Below are 22,245 nucleotides of genomic sequence, written 5' to 3'. Positions count from 1 at the left end.
GCTTATTTTTGGTGCAGGAGAAACTTCAGGGGATACAAAAGTGGCCACATATTTATTTGACTGTTTGCCACTTGTGTGACCAATCCCAATTAAAGTGGTCTCTTCACAAGTCTCTTAAGTCATCAGTCTTAGATTGTAAATCCCTTGAAAGCAGGGATCGTGTCTGTTTGGTTGGATCAAAGGGCATAGTGGACTTCCATGTCATCATGCATGCTGGCCTTTAACAAATACTCTGCTATTGTTCATATTAAAAAACTAGAATGAGAATAAGAAACATGCTTCCTGACCTAATTCCTGGAAGGAGAAGCCAAAATGCCCACATCCTTTATCCCTTACTCTCTTTCTTTTTCCTCTAACACTAATATTTGGGGTTTCCCCCCCCCAATTACATGTTAAAAACATTTTTTAACATTTGGGTTGGTTTTTTTTAAGTTTTGAGTTTTCCACCTTACTCTTAAGATGGCTTCCACAAGCTCTTGTAAGCTTCTTTTCTTTTTTTTAAAGAAAAACTTGAATTCTGTTCTTTTAAGGTCTTGTATGATTGTTTATTAGTTTTTAAACTTGCCCCCAGGGGGTTATTTCTCAGAGATTAAGGGGAAGATTGCTATTTGACACTGTGAAAAATTATTTAAGCCTGAGGCTGACTTCAAATTGTTAGTTGCCATAAGTCCTGGGATTTTTGCTAGAGAGACAGCACTCCCTTATGGATTTCTCTTCCTTTTGAACACTGCTGTATGAAACGGCTTCATATTATTGAGAGATTGATTATTCAGTCTGTGGTTAAATTGGGCAGTGCCCCAGAAAAGAGTCATTCATGAGAGTCAGGAAACTTGGGTTCAAATACTGACTTGCTCCTTCCTGGCTGTATGATCATGAATAAATAACACACAAAGAAAAGAAACTGTTAAGTCAGAAAATGTGAGAATTGGAGGGAATCTTGAAAGGTGTGTCAAACTCAATCCCCTCTGGCCTTAAACTGCCAACAAAATTCCTGAGTGCTCCCTGAACCAGATTAAAATCTAATAGGGTAATGTTTTTTAAAAATAAATAAAAATGCAATACAACATAATGTTAATTTGTGGTTTTAGAAGTCAATATGTGCCTGCAGGGATCATTTCTATGTGAATTTAACACCACTAATCTCATTCACCCTGTGCCTGACAGAGAATACTTCTTATAGCATCCTTAAGAGAATATTTTTGCTCCCATCTGAATATATCTAGTGAGAAAGAGGGTTCACCATCTCTGAAGGCAATTCATTACATGTTTGAACAGCTCTATTGTTAGGAAATGTTCCGTTAAAGAGCTAAAATCTGCTTCACTGTAGCCTCCACCCCCTGGCTCTTACTTCTGATCTCGGCATGTACTCTAAAGAAAACAAGTTTAATCCCTGTTATATACATACTTTTCCACCATTGCCAAGTTTTCAGTTCTCTCCAGGCCAAATACTTATATCTCTAAGGGTATGGTTTCAAGTTCCTATCCTGGTTACCTTATTTTGGACATATTTCAGCATAATATATTTTGTTTGTAAAAGCTCACTCCTAAAGAGGGAAGCCACAACTTTTTGTATACCCCATCAATGCTATGGACATACTGTTTTTATTTTTTTATATAAAGATTGCTGGGTTTTTTTTAAATCTGAAGATCTGTTAAAAAAAAGGGGGGGGGGCTTTCATAATATATTTTGCTCAAGGATAAAACTGGTTGCCGTTAGAAACCCACAGGGGCAGTAAGAGTCATAAACCAGGGGCCGCTGGGTAGCTCAGTGGGTAAAGCACCAACCCTGGATTCAGGAGGACCTGAGTTCAAATCTGGTCTCAGACACTTGACACTTACTAGCTTTGTGACTATAGGCAAGTCACTTAATCCTCATTGCCCACCCACCCCCCCAAAAAAGTCATCAACCACTAACTTTAGTATCAGAAGAATCATTTGCTAGGCCCGATCCCACTGTATATTTATAAAGGTTTCAGTTAAATGCTTTTCTATAAATCAAAGGTTTGAGAATGAGGTATGTATGTCACTGAACTACTTCCAATGATTCTGTCAATAGAATCAGAGCAAAAAGGATTCAGGTATTTTTTTTAAGCAATAGGTGCACAACTAGTAATCAAGTACTATCCATCACAATAAAGGGTTAGTGGAGTCAAAGGGTAATTGACAAGTTCTTTCCAGGAATGGTAGTTTTGGTTTGATTTTTGTTTAAAAAGTGGGATAGGGAGAGGAAGATGCCTCCTTTGGACAGTAAGTCTTGTGAGTAAATTTCCTTTTCTCATCCCTAGTGTGAACACTTGGTTTACCACATTATCATTCGTTTCAAGAAGTATTTGCCACCAAATAAAGAAACTGAAATGGATAAGAGAGACTGATTATGTCTCTTCTTCATTTTTAAAGTCCACAAATCCAGGCAGCCACATTCCAATTACTGCAGTAAATGATCCAAATTTACCCACTCAGATTAAATTACAGGCACAAAGAGCCCACAAGTAGAAAATCAAAGAAGACAAGAGAATTTGGTGGACCTCACACAAATACAGGTATCAAAGAAGCTCTCTGATCAGTTCAAATATCCCCAAACTCTCTTGACTAGAGAATTCCAGTATTTGGAGGGGCCACCCACTGGATGTTGCTTGTCTGCCTTATCAAGAGAGCAAAAAGAAAACATAGTCTGGATCTTTCTGGGCAACTAAAGTTTGGTTCTGGGAGGCCTTGAAGAACAAACTTCATTCTAGGAATATTAAGGATGCACAATATAGTCCATCTTGAAAAGAGTAAAAAAAAAAATTCATCATTTGGGATCCTGATTTCTTTGACATGAGTCAAGAAAAGGCTCTCAGGGCCACTTGGTATACCTAGTTAGTAACTCAGCATTGTGATATATCACATTGGGATTTATTTCTTCATTGCTCCTCACTCAACACATTCTGCCTATACGGTGACATTAGGTTCTAGGAGCAATAGAGAACTAATGAGAGCTCCTGATCTTTGGTAATGTTTCAAGTAGCATACAACCATTCCAACATGTCTGGAGTCCTGCACCAGAGATATCCCTAGGTAAAGCCTTTATCCAACCATCTAGGTATAATGTACCAAGAAGTTTCCTTAGCTTTCTAAGAAACTCAAAAACCTGGGTTCTTATAAGTGTGGCTGAAGCTCATTTCCACAAAACAAATACCCTTAAACTGGTTTTAAACCTTTTAATTGTTTTGTTGTTGTTATTATTGTTGCTATAAGGTGGGAGTCAATAAGTGAGGCAAGGATAGGGATAGGAGACCCAGAAATGATTTATATAAAGACAAAAGCCATCAATAAAACTGCATTTTAAAAATTTAACACCTTAGAAAACCCAAATCCTTTCCAGGTACTCATTCCCTTTTTCATTTATTTTTGCGGGGCAATAGGGGTAAAGTGACTTGCCCAGGGTCACACAGCTAGTAAGTGTCAAGTGTCTGAGGCCATATTTGAACTCAGGTACTCCTGAATCCAGGGCTGGTGCTTTATCCACTGCGCCACCTAGCCGCGCCCCTTTTTCATTTTTATGCCTTTGCCTACCCCATGTTCATAAATGATCTTCTCATTGTAGATATACAACATTTCTCACCAATTCAAAATGTAGTTCAATTAGTTACACTCATTCTCTGAACCATTCGTATAATCCTTAGTCTACTCCTCAAGGTGCTCTTAGAACCTTCACCAATTAATAAGTTTGTTTTCACTAAGAATTATTGCCACATCTTTCTGTATCAGAAACTCAGTTTTACCTTGTCTGCCATTATCATAGAGGAGCCTCCATGGATGCCCAGAATGGGAGTGAGAGTCTGGGCTGAAATGAAATCAAGGATCTGAGCGATGGCTTCCTGGTCGGTGTCATCAGCAAAGACCACACCCTGGATCTTGCGGTCTGACATGAGATCACAGATACGAGTGATAATGCTCTTGGGGTCAGTCTCATTCATGGCTACCAGCTCCACGCGAGGTACCACAGAGAGGTGGTGGAAATCATCTTTCTCGTGGGCATCCTTGATAGCCACCTCGTCTGAAGTGCCCACTAGGATGACAGCAATACCAATGCTGGGGTGATTCTTCTGAGCACGGGCCCTGCTGCCTGACACTGCTAAGACAGCCAGCACTAACCAGAACTTTGGAGAGTAGCACTCTGTCCTGGGCCTCATCTTCAATTCTTAGACTCCCTGAAAAGATAAAAACAAACAAACAGAAAAAAAAGAAGAAAGAAATTAAAATAGTCTCCTTACTGCACCATGCTAATTGTGAAGGTCACTGATCCTTGCTAGTCAAGTACTTTATCTCATTTCACTAATAATCTCCCCAAATTCACTCATCTAGTCATATTTCTAACCTTGGCTTAGTTGGGGTGGGGGGAGGAAGAACATTCAAAATTTTCAGGATTCTTAAAAAAATTATATCACATAAGTTATCTACATAAGAGCTACAGCCAAAGCACATCTATAATTAACAAAAAGAGACATTTGGGCAAAAGTAATACTCTACATAAAATTGCTCAGACCAACATTATTTTGCAGTAACATCATTAATACATTATAAGCAAACCCTATCATAAAGTTTTTAATCCAAAATGTGACATCATTTGGATGACAGCCCAGTTACAATAGTCATTGCACTGTCTATAGAACTGTCCCCATAACATCACTTTTGTTAATAGAGTGTTTTCAAGGAGCCAATGAATGGTGTTGGGTGAGGTGTGTCCATAGTTGCCAAATGGTATCAGCAGGTGTCATACCTCTAAGAGCTCCTAATATTTCTGCCTGACCTCCAACACTATTCTTGCAGCTCATCTCTGACCACCCATTGGGCAAGGTGAAAGAGCAGAGAACTACAAAAAGAAAAATGATGTGCACTCCCTCTATGACCTTACCCACCCAGGAATATGAGAGGAAAGCTATCGAGTCATAAAAAGTCATGGATTAAGAAGGTCTCCCTTATCCCCAGACTTTGACTAACTCTTAGCAATGCTACCACACTGCTTATTTTACTATTTAAGATGTAGTGGATTTATTAAGAAATACATCCTTGATTATATTAGTTTTAGTTTTAGAGAAATATTTTTATCAAATTATTTAAATTGTCTTCCAATTGAAGCCCTTTACCAAAAGCTCCTTCTTTTCTCCTCTTCATTTTAAACCACCTAGATGCCCTCTAAGACTATCTATCTCCTCCTTCAACCCTGTCTCACATGAAAAGGGCACCCTTCTCCTTGCCAAGGCTAAATTCTCTACATGCACAAATGATCCCATTCTATGCCATCTTCTCCAATATATAAACCCTGTATGATCCTCACTGTAATTTATCTTTAATCTCTTCATGTCTATTGATTGCTTCCTTACTATGTACTTGCCCATGTCTCACCTTTTTTCAAAAAACTCACACTTAATCCACTCTTTCCCACTATCTATCTTCCCATATTTCTCCTCCCCTTTGTGGTCAAACTCCACAAATAGATTGTTGTTTTTGCCATTCAGTCATTTCAGTTGTGTCAGAGTCTTCCTGACCCCACTTGGGTTTTTCTTGACAAGGATACTGTAGTGGTTTGCCATTTCCTCCTCCAACTCATTTTATGGATGAGGAACTGAGGTGACTTGCCCAGGGTCAGACAGCTACAATGTGTCTGAGTCTGGATTTGAACTCATGAAGATAAGTCTTCTTGATTCCAAGTTCAGTGCTCTATCCACTGAGCCAGTAGGTTATCAAAGCCTCCACTGTCCTCTTAATTTTCTACAGCCTAACTTCTGACCTCATCATTAAATCAAAAATGCCCACTCCACAGTTACTGGAAATCTCTTATTTGCCAAATCTAATGGCTCTTTTTTCATTCCTTATCCTTCTTGACCTCTCTGCAGCCTTTGACAATATGGATCGTCCTCTTCTCTCTGGATTTCCTTGATACTAGATACTACTGTATTCTGGTTCTACTCCTACCTGTCTGACTACTCCTTCTCAATCTCTGCTGGATTTTTATCAAGGTTATGTTCACTAAAGGAAGCGTCCCCCATTGTTCTATACTGGGCCTTCTCTTTTCCCCCTATACCATTTTACTTGGTGATCTCAGTTCTCATGGGTTCAATTATCATCTCTATAATGATAATTCTTATATTTACTTATCCTACCATAACCTCTCCCCTAACCTGGAGACTTATATCTCCAACTATCTACTCAACTACTCAGTCTACAATTGGATACCCCGTGGATATCTTAAACTCAGTAGTTCCAGAACAGAACCCATTATCTTTCCCCCCAAAGCCTCCCTACTTTTCAATCTCCCTATTTCTGTTAAAAGAACTGCCATACTCCCAGTCACCAAAGCTCTCAATTTAGATGTCATCAAGTACTCACTCTCTTACCCTCAGATTCAATCTGCTACCAAAGTCTGTCAATTTTCCCTTCATAATATCTTTCATATATACCCCTTTGTCTCTTTTGACACAGCCACCACCCTGTTCCAGAGCCTCATCATCTCATGCCTGGACTATTGAAATAGCTAGTCTCCCTGCCTCAAGACTACCCCTACTTCAGTCTATCCTCCACTCAGCCATCAAATTAAACTTCCTAAAACACATATCTAACCATGTTACTCCTCTCTACCCCCACCCCCACCATACTCCCATTCAATAAACTCTAGCGGCTCTCTGTCACCTCCAGTAGCAAAGATAAATCCTCTGTTTGGCATTCAGAGCCCCTCTTACTCATGACTCCTACCCATGAACTCTTTGATTCCAGGGGTAATTGGCTTGCTTGTTGTGTTCTTCATACAAGATACTACATCTTTCAACTCTAGTCATTTTCACTAGCTACGCCCATGGCTGGAATTATCTCCCTCCTCATTTCCACCTCCTGGCTTCCCTGGCTTCCTTAAAATCCTAATAAAAATCTCACATTCTATGAGAAACCTTTGCTGATTCCCCTTAATGCTAGCCTCTTCTATCTGGTAATTATGTTCTATTTATCCTTTGTATAGCTTGTATGTATATAATTGTTCCCATGCCATCTCTCCCATTCATCTATGAGCTCCTCCAAAGCAGAGACTATCCTTTTTCTTCCCATCTCCAGTGCTTACCACAGTGCCTTCAATATAGTAGGTGCTTAGTAAATGCTTGTTGAGTACTCCTATATTTGTGCTTTGTTGATATTCTTTATTGGGCATGAATAAGTATTGTATTTCATCAAAGCCACTTTCTCCATCTACTGATATAGTCACGTTGTTTAGGATTTTTTTTGTTTGTTTTTCACATGATTAATGATTTTCCTAATGCTGAACCATTCTTCCATACTTGGTATATATCCAACTTGATCATAGAGAATAATTTTTGGATAGATCGTCATAGTCTTTTTTGCCAGGATTTTATTTAAAATTGCAGAGTCAATATTCAGAAATGATATGTCTTTTTTTGCTTTATCTTTTCCTGATTTAGATAATCAACCTTTTTTTTTCCCTTAAGAAAGCAATTTAGAAGAATTTTTTCTTTCTTAATAGTTTGTGTAGTCAACCAATCAACAGGTTTTTATTATGCACTTTAATTTACCAGACACTCTACTAGGGGCTAGGGATACAAGAACAAAGAATGAAACAATCCCTACTTGAAAGTAGTTTATATTCTAATGAGTGAAACAAGTACATATAAAAATATCAACATCATTAATATGATAAACACTATCATATACAAAGTAGCCCTAGCAGTGAGAAAATGAAGAAAGCCTTCTTATAGAAGATGGCACCTAAGATGCATATTAAGGGAACAGAGGGAATCATCAAGGTAGAGATAAGGAAATAAGGAATTCCATGCATGTGGAGAAGAGTTAGAGCAAAGACAGGAAGAATTTTTTTTTAATTAGAAGATAAATAAATAAAGGTCTGAGCTTCAAGACAGATAGATGGATAGATAGACAATAGAGACATATAAAACCAAAAATCATTCTCTAATAGATAACTGATCAAAGGTTAAAAACAACCAGTTCCCCCAAAGATTGCAAACTATTAACAACCACATGAAAGAAGGCTCAAAATAAAACAAATATAAATTAAAATGATTATGAAACAGGGCAGCTAGGTAGCAGAGTGGATAGAGCACTGGCCCTGGATTCAGGAGGATCTGAGCTCAAATCCAGCCTCAGATACTTGACACTTACTAGCTATGTGACTTTGGGCAAATCACTTAACCCCAATTGCTTCACCAAAAAAAATTTGTTATGAGACAAAAGATGAGAATAGTTAATGTTGGAGAGATTATGGAAAAACAAGTACACTAATGCATTGCCAATGGAACTGTGAATTGGTTCAACAATTCTGGAAAGAAATTTGGAAATGTGAAAATAAATCACATAAAATGTCCATACCTTTTGATCCAGGGAACCTACTACTGGGTTCATTGACCAAGGAGGTCAAAAACAAAAAGAAATGAACTAAATATACCAAAATGTTTATAACAGTACTTTTGAACTAAAACAAAGAACTAGAAACAAAACAGATGCCCACTAACTAGAGAATGGTTAAAGTTGAGATACATTAATGTAATAGAATAATACTGTGCTATAAGAAATGGTGAATGTGGAGCATAGAAAAAATGTATGTGAACTAATAAAAAGTGAAATAGGCAGAACCAGATAAATCATATGTTTTCATTGTGATATCAATAGCAATGTCAATGGAAAGACAGGAAAACAAAAAAAAAGTAATACTGAATTCTGTTAAATTGTAATAATCAATGTTAGCTCAACAATATGAGCTTCTTCCCACCTCCAGGAGCTCTTTGCAGAGTTGGGAGAACATTGACATGGAACCCCCACATAAGACATTAGACCTTTTTGATAAGTTGGTTAGTTTGGTTTTTTTCTTCTTCTGTTCTTAATTATCTTTATTCTTTATTATATAGGATTTCATTCTGAAGGGGAGAAAGGGGGGCTAACAGAGGGAAACGTAGGTATTATAAAACAAAAAAGATATGTATAAAAACTTATTTTTAAAAGATAATCAAATCAAGTACTTTTCATAGCTATGAATTTCCCTCCCAAAAAAGAAAAGATTACAAATGATAAAATAGATCATTTTGTTTAAATAAAATTTTAAAAGGCTATGTAAAGTCAATGCAACTAAGATAAGAAGGGAAGTGGTAAATTGGGGAAAATATTTGCATCTAATTACTCTAAGTGTCTAATATTTAAGATGCATAGGGAACAAACAAAAGTATAAGACTAAAAGTCATTGCCCAATAGATAAATCTGTAAAGGATATAAGCAACCAATTCTTTAAAAAAATGAATTACAAACTAGTAATACTCAGATGAAAGGTTACTCCTAGCCTCTAATAAGAATAGAAATTCAAATCAAAGCAACTCTTAGGTTTTACTTAATACTTAGGAGAATGGCAAAGATGACCAAAAAAAAGGAATAGTGTTGGAGCAGTTATGGAAAAATAAGCACCAAACCATTCTGGAAAGCAATCTGTAATGATACTAAGTGACCAAAAAAAATAACCAAACTCTTTGACCCAGAGAGAATAGTGAGAGGCATATACCTCAAAGAGATCAATGATTAAAAAAATAAAAGTTCCATAAACACCCTAATATTTATAGTAGCAATTTTTGTAGTTGAAAAGACTAGAAATAAAGCAGAAACTCATCAATCATGTACATAAATGTGGATGGAATATTATTATTGTGCTCAAAGAAATAGAGAACACAATGAATATGAAGGAACATGGAACAATATATTAATACAAAGAAATATGAGATTACCTTTACTGCCACAAAGTAAAATAAGCAAAACTAAGCAAACTACACCCACATTGACTAAAATTAAGTAAATAAAAATTTCAGCAAAATAATCAAAATACTGCTATGAAATTATAACGACCAAGACTGCCCCAAAGATATACTGCATTATGAGTATGAAATACTGCATTAAAAAACAGGTAGCAAAATTATATATGTGTATATATATAATTATATTGGTATTATATATATATATATATATATATATATAAAGTAAGGTTGTTTCTGGATGATTTTTTAAAAATTTTATTCATAGAACCCAAGCACAACTCCATGACTTGGTGTGCAGAACCCAGAAGATTCTCACCCTTGCAGTGAAAAGAAAAGTGATCTAGGTTGAAGTGCTACTAAATATTTACTGCTCATTCAGAATGTGCTGGGTATTAGAGTACATAAAGATGGTTGACAGTTTGGCAACCATCCTGACCAACAAGAGTAATGAATGAGTTAGTGCTAGAAAGGTATTCCTCCACGAAAACAGTAAAGTTCATTAATTATGTGGGAGTAAAGAGAAGGAGAGTGACAAGACAAATATCTGGAAGCATTCTGAAGCTGAAGAATTACAAAAATGTAATCAAGTTCTGGACCAAAAGAATTCTGGATTTTAACCAGTGTTAAGCCATTCCAAATGGTCAAGCTGTATAGATTATCATTCCTTTCTCTTGAGAATAAAACAAGTAACTCAGCTCAGAATAAGACAAGCCCTACCCTACCTTATGAAAACAAAAGTGAGATGTATCTGTCCAGTTTGGCATTTATTGTCTTTCAGGGTCTGGTTTGGTTTCTTGCTCTCCTTCTCTGGACCAGTGCCTAGCAAATGATGGGTGCTTAAGAAATGTTTGCTGCCCAGATGAAATCAGAAAACGATAAAAGCTCAGTAAAAACCATCCCAAAGGTTGGCGATGTGGCCTGGCAAAAAGAAGGGTTTAAATTTTTCCTCTAAAAGTTTAAACACATCTAAAGAAAGATATTAAACAGACATCTATAGTCGATAAGTATTCACAGGAAAAGACATGAATGTAGAGCTTCTAAGGACCGTGAACAAAAAAATTACAATCAGTTGTAATCTTTCTATAGGATTTCCCTTAAAAAAAAAAAATAGTTCTCACAGCGAGCCAAAACACTGTGGTACAACTAAGAGATAAGTGCATTCCAGTGGGATTGCCATTCTATGATTAGGATCAGGGGATGGATCTGTGATTTCCTTTGTATCGAGAAGTTCCAGATAAGGAAACTCCCTCTACCAATGCAGGTATGAATTTTAAGAGGGTTTCTTAGAGCCCTGAAAAAATTGTGACTTAGCCAGAATGTGTCAAATGCAGTACTTGAACCCAGGTCTCTCTAGCTTTGAGATTCTCTCCCTAACCACTCCCTACCCCCTGCCTCTTAATAGTCTTATGATTACAAATCATTAGACTCTGTAACAGTGAAAAATCTCCTTTTCTATGACCATTTTTCTTAACTTGAATGCACTCAGCATTCTCCCACTTTGGTGTGTGGTATTTGTTCTCTTTAAACTATTGCTTGTGGGTTGTTTTTTTCTTTCTCTCTTATAATGTGTTATACTTTGGGGGTGCAATGGTTAGTTGTGAAATTCAAAGAATAGAATCTGGCTTAGCAAAGTATCTCTTTTATATACAGAATACAGCAAAGTACTTTACAAAGCAATACGTTATTGGCAATACCAGCAGCACAGAAACCACAAACAAAGATATTCCTATTCAGCAATTGCAAACTCAATTTCTAGTATCAGTAAAGATTTATTCAATGAAAGGAGGAAACCTAGCCCAGAACAAACAAGCAAGAAAGCCCTCTCATTTTCCTCTAGACACCACAACATGGTTTAGTGCAAAAGAGAATGGAATTGGCACGGAGATGAATAAAGAGAAAGGCTTTGGCAAACCACTGGTCCTTTCTCAATCTGAGCCCTCAGCTTAAAATAGGAATGATAACTGTCCTACTTCCTACACATAACTTTTTGTGAATATAAAATGAGATTACCTGTCAATCAATCAGTAAGCACTTATTAAGTGCCTAGTGTGTGCTAGATACTTAAGAATAAAAATATCAAATGGTCCCTGCCCTCAAGGTACTCACATACTATTGGGAGAGATGACATGTACAGATATAAGTATTTATGAAATGTATACAATATATACAAGATAAATACAAGGGGGGAGGCACTACTTGTGACAAGTATTAAGAAAGGCCTCATGTAGGAGTTGAAGCTAATTGAAGCTAAACAGCTGTAAGGAGGAAATGCCTTCCAGGTGGGTAGGACATGCTGTGTAAAGACATGGAGATGGAAGACTGAACAACTGCTTGGAAGTCCTTCAGAGTATATACAGGTTACCTATATAAACAAACTTTGAAAAATATATGGTGGCAGCTAGGTAGTACAGTGGATAGAGCAACTGGACCTGGAGTCAGGAGGAGCTGAATTCAAATCCAGTTTCAGACACTTATTGGCTGTGTGACTCTGGATAAGTCAATTAACCTAATTGCCTTGAAATTGAAAGGAAGAAAGAAAGGAAGAAAGGAAGAAAGGAAGAAAGAAGGAAGGAAGGAAAGAAGGAAAGAAGGAAAGAGGAGAGGAGAGGAGAGGAGAGGAGAGGAGAGGAGAGGAGAGGAGAGGAGAGGAGAGGAGAGGAGAGGAGAGGAGAGGAGAGGAGAGGAGAGGAGAGGAGAGGAGAGGAGAGGAGAGGAGAGGAGAGGAGAGGAGAGGAGAGGAGAGGAGAGGAGAGGAGAGGAAAGGAAAGGAAAGGAAAGGAGAGGAAAGGAAAGGAAAGGAAAGGAAAGGAAAGGAAAGGAAAGGAAAGGAAAGGAAAGGAAAGGAAAGGAAAGGAAAGGAAAGGAAAGGAAAGAATATGGTGTTTTGACTCAGTAATATCACTTTTAGATCTGAATCCCAAAATAATCATAGGGGAAAGAACCTATTGGTACAAATATATTAATAACAGCTGTTTTTGTGGTGACAAAGAATTGGAAACCAAAGGACTGCCCATCAATTGGAAAATGGCTGAAGAAGTTGATTGTAATGATTGTAATGAAATGCTATAGTGCTATAAGAAATGATGAGCAGGATAGTTTCAGAAAAACCTGGAAAGTCTTACATGAACTGATGCAAAGTAAAGTTATCAGAACCAGGAAAACATGGTACATAGTAACAGCAATATTGTAAGGATGATCAACTGTGAAAAATGTAGTTACTATGATCTAAGACAGTTCCAAAGAACCCATAATGGGGGTAGCTAGGTGGCACAGTGGATAAAACACCAGCCCCGGATTCAGGAGGACCTGAGTTCAAGTCCAGCCTCAAACACTTGACACTTACTAGCTGTGTGACCTTGGGCAATTCACTTAATCCTCACTGCTCCACAAATAAAAAAAGAACTCATGATGAACAATGAAACCCACTTCCAGGGAGAGATCTGATGAATTCTGAAATTCATCGATAATTTTTTAAACTTTCTTTACTTTTATTATCTTATTTTGTTTGTACTTTCTTCTGCAACATGGCTAACATGAAAATATGTTTTTTCATGGCTTCACATGTATAATTGATATCAAATTGCTTATCTTCTCAAGGAGGGGGGAAGAACATGAAGGAGGGAGAGAAATGAGTTCATTTTTTAAAAAGATTGTTAAAAAATTTATTTGTGATTGGGAAAATATTTAATGAAATAAAGAAAAATAATCTTAAAAATGAAAAGTATATGTTTTAAATTTTAAGGTATGTTATGTGTATTAAGTAATTTACCTATTTATAGGCACACAAAGTATGTATTTAGAGAGAGTAAGTGAAGTGGAGAGTGTTTACAAAAAGCAGGGGGTAAGATAAACTTTAAGGATAGAATTACAAGACTAGTAAGGCTCTTCTGAAAGTTTACCAGATCTCTTTCTGGATCACTTTTTTTAGTGAGGCAATTGGGGTTAAGTGACTTGCCCAGGGTCACACAGCTAGTAAGTGTTAAGTGTCTGAGGCCAGATTTGAACTCAGGTACTTCTGACTCCAGGGCCGGTGCTCTATCCACTGCACCACCTAGCTGCCCCACTTTTTGGATAACTTAAGTGAATGTGCATAGTGGTACAGAATCAGTTTTCCAGACTTCCTATTTAGGGCTATAATAGCAGAAATCTGGAGGTAAAGGGGAGTGGAGGAACCATCTACTCCATCCCTTTCATTTACAGGTGAGGCCCAGAGAGGATCACACAATTAATGAGTGACATAGGAGACAGGATTTAAACCCAGGTCCTCTACCTCTCAATCTGTTACTCTTTACATTGTAATATAATCTTTCTTTACTGTATCATACTTCTCTCTTTATAATAGTACAGCTATCATACTGTTGTTGTTGGATGTTGGTTGTTGTTGTCATCATCATGGTTGTTGTTGTTATATGCTTTAAACTATGCAAAGTGCTATTTTATAGATGAGGAATCTGAGGCTAACAGGGGTCATATCAGTTGCCCGTGATCCCACAGGTAGTAAGTGAATGTGGCAAGAATTGAACTTAGGTCTCCCAGACTCCAGACACTATCTATTCTGAGACCTAGCTGCCACTGGATGTGGGCAGTATTCACAAAGAGGTAGCATTCACTAGTTGAACAAGCATTGGATCTAGAAAAAGTCAGAGGACCTGGGCTTGAATACCAGCTGTGCTACTCACCACTTTGAGTGAATGCTGACAAGTAACTTTCTCTCTTGAGGTCTCAGTTCTCTTATGTAAAACATAAGAGCTGGAAGACCAGATGGTTGCCTCCAGCTCAAAATTCTTTGGCCTTGGGCAAATCATTTTACCACTCTAAGCTTCAATTTCCTCCTCTGAAAAGTGAGATTAATAATTCTTGCCCTCCTTAACTCATATTGTTCTTTTTTCTTTTCTTTTCTTCCTTCTTTCTTTCTCTCTTGTTTTATATCTTCTTTTCTTTCTTTTAATGGGGTCTACTTATCTCACTCAGACTAGAAGTACAGAGGCCAGCCAGGGGCTGATCCCAATGCTGAATGGGATAAAAGTTTTAGCCTGCTCCATTTTTCTGACATGGACCAGTTCATCTCTCCTTAGGCAGCCTGGAGGCCATCCCTGCCAGGGACTCCTCTCCCCCCTGGACTTGATGCAAGCACCAGATTGGCTTTAGTTCTATTGTAGCTCAGAACTCTAGAACTTATGAGATCCACCCAGACTCAGCCGCCACAATAGCAGGAACAACAGCACACTCCAGGTGAACCACATTGTTCTGAAGATAATGCAAATTAATTAAGCTATGTAAAGCATGTAAATAAATAATATTAAATAATTTCATTTGTATTTAATAAATAATAAATTTAATTAATGGAGAAAACATTACCTCTGCCCTCAAAGAGCATACAGTCTGAGAGATGACAAGCCAGGTAAACAGTGACAATAATGATATAACACTTTAAAGCTTACAAATAATTTTCTTCACAGCAGTCCTTTAAGGTACACATTTCTACAGATTAAAAAATTGAGATTCGAAGAAATCAGCCAAATGGAAATTAGAAATTGTCTAGGAGAGCTACAAATGAAACAATGTATGCAAAAGTGCTTTGTAAAAAAAAAAAAAGTACTTTGTAATCCCAAAATCAATATAAATGAGAACTACTGAGTTCCCAGGAGGAGGAAAAGGGTCTAGGAATTCAGCAGTGAACAGGACCAGACAGACTGTTGGTGTTCACTTCTTTGATTCTCTGCCCTACTTCTTACTCATACTAACACCTCTCAAATCTTCTGCCAAGGCAGATGACGACAATATGAGTCAGGGGACATGCTAACCCTAAAAGGAGAACTAGGGTAACTACAGCAAGAAATGTGGAATGTAATATGATGGCTAACTAGATGTTGTAAGTACCACCCAGAATAATAATAGCTGAGGCTTAGAATGACCATCAGAAACAGTGAGCAAGCCTGAGATAGAAAGTTAGGGTTACATTTCACATCCAGATTTAAGGTCAAGCCTATGATGAGTAGTAGTCAATGTGATCATCCCCAATCATTATATATCAATAAATAATGAAGCATGCAAAATAACCACTGTCCCACTGACATTTTCGATTGGTCCACTCCCCTTAGACAAATCAGAGTGAACTACATATGGCCCCTTTTCCCAAGGTTCATCTTCCTGACATAAAAGGATCAGGCTGTACAGAATATAAATGATCTAGTCCAAGGACACTTTTTGCTGATTTTATGTCCTATGGGGTTCATACTTAATTCCTCTTTAAGAAAAAAATACTTGTTATGAAGTGCCACTCTGGGAAAGTTAGAGAAGATATATAAGAAGAAATGAACTCAATTTATAAACAAAAGACAGCAACAAACTATTTTTTCAAAAAAGCATTTGAATCTAAAAAGAGCTTCATAAGGCTCACTAAATCCAATCCACATATACTCTAATGCTTGGTGACTTTGATGGGAAAATGCAAAAAAAAAAAGTGAAAATGGAGTGAAACAGGTGAAAAAACATAGTTCAAGAAGAAGGTAAGAGAGAGGCCAAAGCAGAAGATCTATGCCTCTAGATAGGGACAGGCAAATCCTGGGCATCATGGTTTTTACATTTTAAAGTTTTATTGTATATAAAGCTATTCTTAGATCAAGGGACTTTACAGGCCTCAGTTTGCTGACCTCTACTCTAGATCATAACTTTTTCAAAAAAGGAATTGGTAGATGTTGGACAAAAAAGGAGCCCCAAATTATATCTAAAGTTTGAAATAGATTATAATTTGACAGGAAAAGACATTATAATAGTTCTTCATGAATAAACAGTCTTTATACTGTTCAACCATAAACTCTTCAGCCTTAAGATCAGAATTAATTTTTAAAAAGGAAAGAAAGGGGAAAGGAAAAGAGAACAGGAAAGGGAAAGGGAAACAGGAAAGGAAAGAGAATAGGAAAGAATAGGAAAAGGAACAGGAAAGGGAAGGGAAGGGGAGAGAAGGGAAGGGAAGAGGAAAGGAAAAGAGAACAGAAAAGGGAAAAGGAAACAGGAAAGGAAAGAGAACATGAAAGGGAACAGGAAAGAAAAGGGAAAGGAAGGGAAGAAAATAGTGAGAAAAATATATGCAATAAAAATTGAAAAAAAATTAATTCTGGACTATTTATACAAGTGAAAGGACAACAGAATTGACACTAACAAAAACTATAATAACTTTATCCATAGTTTTAACCACTAATTAATCAGCACAACAAGGGGACCAAAAGAGGCTTTAGTGAGTAAACATCTGACTTGTCAAATGGAGAGAGATGGCTGCCAAAATCAATACTGGGTTAGATTATAAACTTATTAGTAAAATCTTACCAAAAACAATGATCGACAATTATAGGCAGTATCATCTTATAAAGCAGTAAGCTGAGGAACATAAACTCAGTTTAAAGAAAATTGACAACATACCCAAGGGCAATAGGAAGATGAAAATGCTAGGACTATAAACAGAAGAAAAATGGGAAAGATTCGAAAAGATTATTATAATAAGCAACTTCCTCCATCAAAGACCCTGAAACCATCACACAAACCCCAACATCAAAGTCACATTTTTCTATAAAAGGAAGTAGAAATGGTATTAAAGAATGAATGAATGGAAATAGGAAAGGCAACTGAACTCAACTTGTCCAATTGGATATATAAGGAATATCTGCAGGGGGTGACAAAATAATGAGGGTATTAAGGGAACCAATATAGAAAGTATCTGAAGGAAAAGAAAAAATTTTGAATTTTGTTTTGTTTTGTTTTGTTTTTTAGTGAGCAGTTGGGGTTAAGTGACTTGCCCAGGGTCACACAGCTAGTAAGTTTGAGGTCGGATTTGAACTCAGGTACTCCTGACTCCAGGGCCGTTGCTCTATCCACTGCGCCATCTAGCTGCCCCTGAATTTTATTAATACTGGAAAAGATGGTTAAAATAATATCAATAGCTACTGACCTAGTCATCCATATTTTCACAAATTGATGGCAAAAGTTTTATTCAAGCATGGGTTACATCTTTACTATCTCACAATTAACTAAAAGATGTAGAGAATATAAGATCCAGTTGTGCTTATTTATTGTTAATTACCAATAAAGTATTTGATTCAGTAGAACCAAAGACCTTCTTACAGACTCTTTTTTAAAAAGGCAACTCCCATATTAGCATCAAAATCATGCAAGATTCTTCAGAATATATTATAACAGAAACTACCCTATTCAATGACCCTCTCATAAGAAATATGAAATGAGGCATAAAGCATAGAGAAGTATGTTAATCAAAGATGCATATCACTGTGATGGAGGAGATATAGCATAGAATTCAGGTCAAAGAAGGATTCCCTGAGAATGATAACATCTTTCTAATGTTCCTATTCCCAGATGCCATTGTGCTGATTACATTAACCTCCAAAACATTGTAGAGCTCCTTGGAAGAACTCTGTAATTACTCAAATGAATTTTTGTCCAGCCACATAGGAAAGACCAAGTGTATGAAAATTGTCTGTTTCCCATATTTCGACATGCATTTTGATTAACACCCTATATAGATCTTGTCCATTAATGTATATCTATGAAAGACAGTATAGATGGACATTGAGTTGAACTCATATTTGACCAGTAGGAGGAGAGAGGGCTAAATTGCCTTTACAAAATTATAAGACTTCTTTACTCATCCCAAGCATCCCATGAAAGTAAAGGCCCATCTTTTCAACACCAACATTCTATACACATTGCCATATGGAAGCAGGAAGTGGAATATGACTGCCTCCAAAGAACAAATACCTTTTTAGTCACTATTGTACTCCATTACCAGAGGACAATATGGTGGACATAGAAGCAGCCTGCTACATATAACCAATGAGGAACTCCCCAAAACAAGAGTCAAAGTCATCACTAAAGAATTATATGATAGTAAGAAAAGATGGATTGTTAATGTAGTGAGGATCAAGGATGACAGACAGATTGTCAGGGAGCTCTATTGGCACCCTCATCAGGAAAAAGCAAAGAATGTCTCCAATACACAAAATACTGTGGCAAACTAATAGAAAAACATGGACAAGAGTCACACAAGATGGACTTGGATATATTGATATCTATGTCATTTTGGGGAAGTCTCAAAGCAGTGAGAACACAGTGTAGCCTTCTCAATGGGGATTAAATCAAAAGAGTTCCTAAGTCTCTGAAGCATTTTTTCTCCAGCTCTTAGATAAATTTAACTTTTTTTGGCACGTGGAATGATACAATGTCATGTTATAATATATATTGCGGGGCAATGAGGGTTAAGTGACTTGCCCAGGGTCAGATGGGTAGTAAGTGTCAAGTGTCCGAGGCTGGATTTGAACTCAGGTTCTCCTGAATCCAGGGCTAGTGCTTTATCCACTGTACCATCTAGCTGTCCCCATGTTATAATATTCTGCCTCAATGTGGGTATTTTCATAATTCTAGAACAATTCTCATTCTTAGTATGACAACAGATTTAATAGAGTTCATTATTTCCTTGATGGAGACTAGACTTTCAGACTCAAAAAAGGTGTTTGTTTTTTTTTAAAGCAGTAAAATAATTCTTTTGGGTGAATGTTTTACATTCTTATGAAGATACTTGGATCATATAGGTTAACCTGGACTTCTTCTGACAATGGTTTTGATATAGCATTGAATGATAAAGTATCAATAAAAATTCTTTTTAAAAAAAATTTCAGGACTGCAATCTTTGTATTGGCTTGTCTGTGACATACATTTTTCTTCATAGGAATAACTAGCTGCTATTTTCACTGATCTTCTCATAATTCTTCCCATTTCAAGAAGTGTATGATACAATGTAGAGAAATCAATAGCAGTTTTGCAGCGATAGTTTCTCAGTTCTTAGCATGGTTTTTCATTTTCATCTTCATTTTCCTTTGCATTTTTATGTGATATTCTGTTTCATTGTCAGCTTGAATGATCCTTGACTTCCCCATACTAATGGACACTAAAACATCTCTAATGGTCATTGAAGTTTGTTCTTTAAAAGGCAGAACTTCTTCATGTTTCCTTGGATTAAAATCTATTCTTAAAAATTACAGGATTAATGAAACAGCAAATGAAAATTGAAACATATGGCATGAAATATCACACACAATTGACAGAGAACTAAATGTGGAGAAATGAACTCAATCCTTTTTCACTTTATCCTTCCTCAGGTCTGATATTCTGGATCAGCCTAGACTCAGTAGAAGTATACAAGCAGGACAGTTGATCTCACAAAATGAAACCAAATCAAAATTATTGCTTATTTCAAGAAATTTAGACCCCATAGTGTATAGTCCCCATGCATGTGTAGATATGGATATATAAAGAAATATACACATTTATAAACTTATCTACACATGGTAAGAGTTACCTACACTGATGAAATGACAGCTCTATAATGTATTTTTCTTAAAAAATATTCACATTTGTCATTTCCTTTCAGATAACTGAGACTTATTAAAAGACCCTAAGGTCCACATGACTTCCCTCTTCTTCAACTTTAAGGAGTTTGTTTTAGACAAAAATAGTATGAACTCAGGTAAAATCTCTCCAAGCCATTAAGAAAACTCCTAATATTTATGCAGAGGCTAGGATCTCTGCCTATATTTACATGTATATCTATCTCTAGTTCACCCCTGGTCTCTATGTAGTTGAGGTAAATACAAATTTACTGGAAAGGTAATGAAAAAGCATATTATATTTGCATACTTGAGGATAGAACAACCGTAGGAAAAGAATTTGGGGGAAAGTAGGCCATTTCTTGAAACTTCCCTTGGCCCTTGAGTAGGTGGATACACTGGTGGCATTGGCTCGTGTCTTCTGTTCTTAGATGCCACTAGAGCTCATGGCCATCCTCAACCCTTCTCTTCTCTTTCCCAATAAAGCTCCACTTTCTCTTTCTCCTTCTGGTTGTCCAGGGGCTGCTGATTCTTGACTCAGCTTTATTTGACCTGCTTCTTCCCCCCTGCTTTCAAACCTCAGAATCACTACATCTATCATTCTGAAATAGCTCCCCCCTTTCATATAAATTACTTAGGGCATGCCCAAGTCTTTCACACAATGCCTTTGGCTGATTCAAGGAGGTGTACGGGTCTCGTTCATACTCCATTCTGGTGTATTGATTCAATTAAAAAGTATTCTTAACTACCATTCTTAAGTGAACAGGATAATCAATGTAGCCTTAATGTTACACACACACACACACACACACACACACACACACACACACACACACACACACACAAATAAACTTATCCTGAGAATTTTCATATTCTCTGAGGCTCTGCTTATGAATCAAGGCTACTCAGAAACTCAAAATCCACTATGGCTCAACATAAAGCCAGAATGATTCTCCAAGGATACGAATCAATGAGAAAAGTAAAGCCAACCCTGGAAGACTAACACAGAAACTGCATCATTTGAAATGGCCTATTCTCTCAAGCTTGTCTTGGGTCTGGTTATGAAAATGCTAATATGCAAAGTCATCTTTTATCACCATAGTCAATAAGAGTATTTCACATATTTGCAGAATTTCAGAATTAGAAGGTCATCAGGTCTACTACTGTCCCTCATTTTGTAGAAAGGGCACCATTTAAAAGATGCTACTTAAAAGGCAGAAAACCTGAGTTTGAATCATGGCTTTCAAAGTTACAAGTTATGTAACTATCTCTCTTTGATCTTCAAATTCTTCATCTGTAGAGTGAAGATAATCATTCTGGATTACTTACTTCACTTCTTTTTTTACTTTAAAGCACTATATAAAGATTGTCAGAAAGGAGTTGTTCAATTGGATTTTCATTGATTACATATATTATATTCCAAAAATATAGTTAAAGAAAAAATTTAAAATAAAAAGGTAATACTGCATTTAGAAAAATATTAAGATATGTTTTCTATGTAGATATACAATTGACTTTAGATTCTCATGTGATATCCTAGAAATGCCTAAAATCTAAAAGAATCAATAAAAAATATTTATGATAACTTGCAACTCCACTAAAGAAAGGAATAACATAAAGGGATGGTAGTAATAGAGCTATAATTTATATAACTCTCTTTTATATTTTCCTTTTAATACTTTCTCAAAAATAAGTATCATATCCCAGGCTCTTAGCAGGGTTAAGATGGGGCAATAAACTAGTAATGATAGAAGACTCACTTCCTATCTTGAATACCAAAGCAGGAAAAAGGATTTCAACTGTTTAGAACTCCATGAATAGCAATGAGTAGACAGACCAATATCACACTGTCCACTGTCAGCATATAAATGGTAGGGCACAGACAGCTTGGCACAGCCTGCTCCTCCTTTTTTTCATGACCCACTGAAGCTGAATGAAGGACAATCACTGACGTGCTAGGGTCTGGCCTTGCCAGCAATTTCATGGCAAAGGTCCCTGTTGCCAGACACATGGTGCAAGATCAGGGCAGCCCTGAGTTGCCCGTTTAAAATTAGGTT

General features: G+C 36.8%; 1 protein-coding gene across 2 annotated transcripts in view; it reads right to left on the bottom strand.

Moving 5' to 3' along the window:
- The window catches only part of GRIN2B (glutamate ionotropic receptor NMDA type subunit 2B), a 644,293-nt gene that overhangs the window by 454,226 nt on the left and 167,822 nt on the right, over positions 1-22,245 (bottom strand). For both annotated transcript variants that reach the window (XM_043969072.1, XM_043969071.1), the window contains one exon: positions 3,765-4,193. In XM_043969072.1, the coding sequence (XP_043825007.1) occupies positions 3,765-4,175 (411 nt within the window). In that variant the 5' untranslated portion in view covers positions 4,176-4,193. The remainder of the gene's footprint in view (positions 1-3,764; positions 4,194-22,245) is intronic.

Source organism: Dromiciops gliroides, chromosome 5 (assembly GCF_019393635.1).
Source record: "Dromiciops gliroides isolate mDroGli1 chromosome 5, mDroGli1.pri, whole genome shotgun sequence".
Lineage (NCBI taxonomy): Eukaryota > Metazoa > Chordata > Mammalia > Microbiotheria > Microbiotheriidae > Dromiciops > Dromiciops gliroides.
Note: the sequence above shows the minus strand (reverse complement) of the source record. Positions and strands in the feature narration are given on the sequence as shown.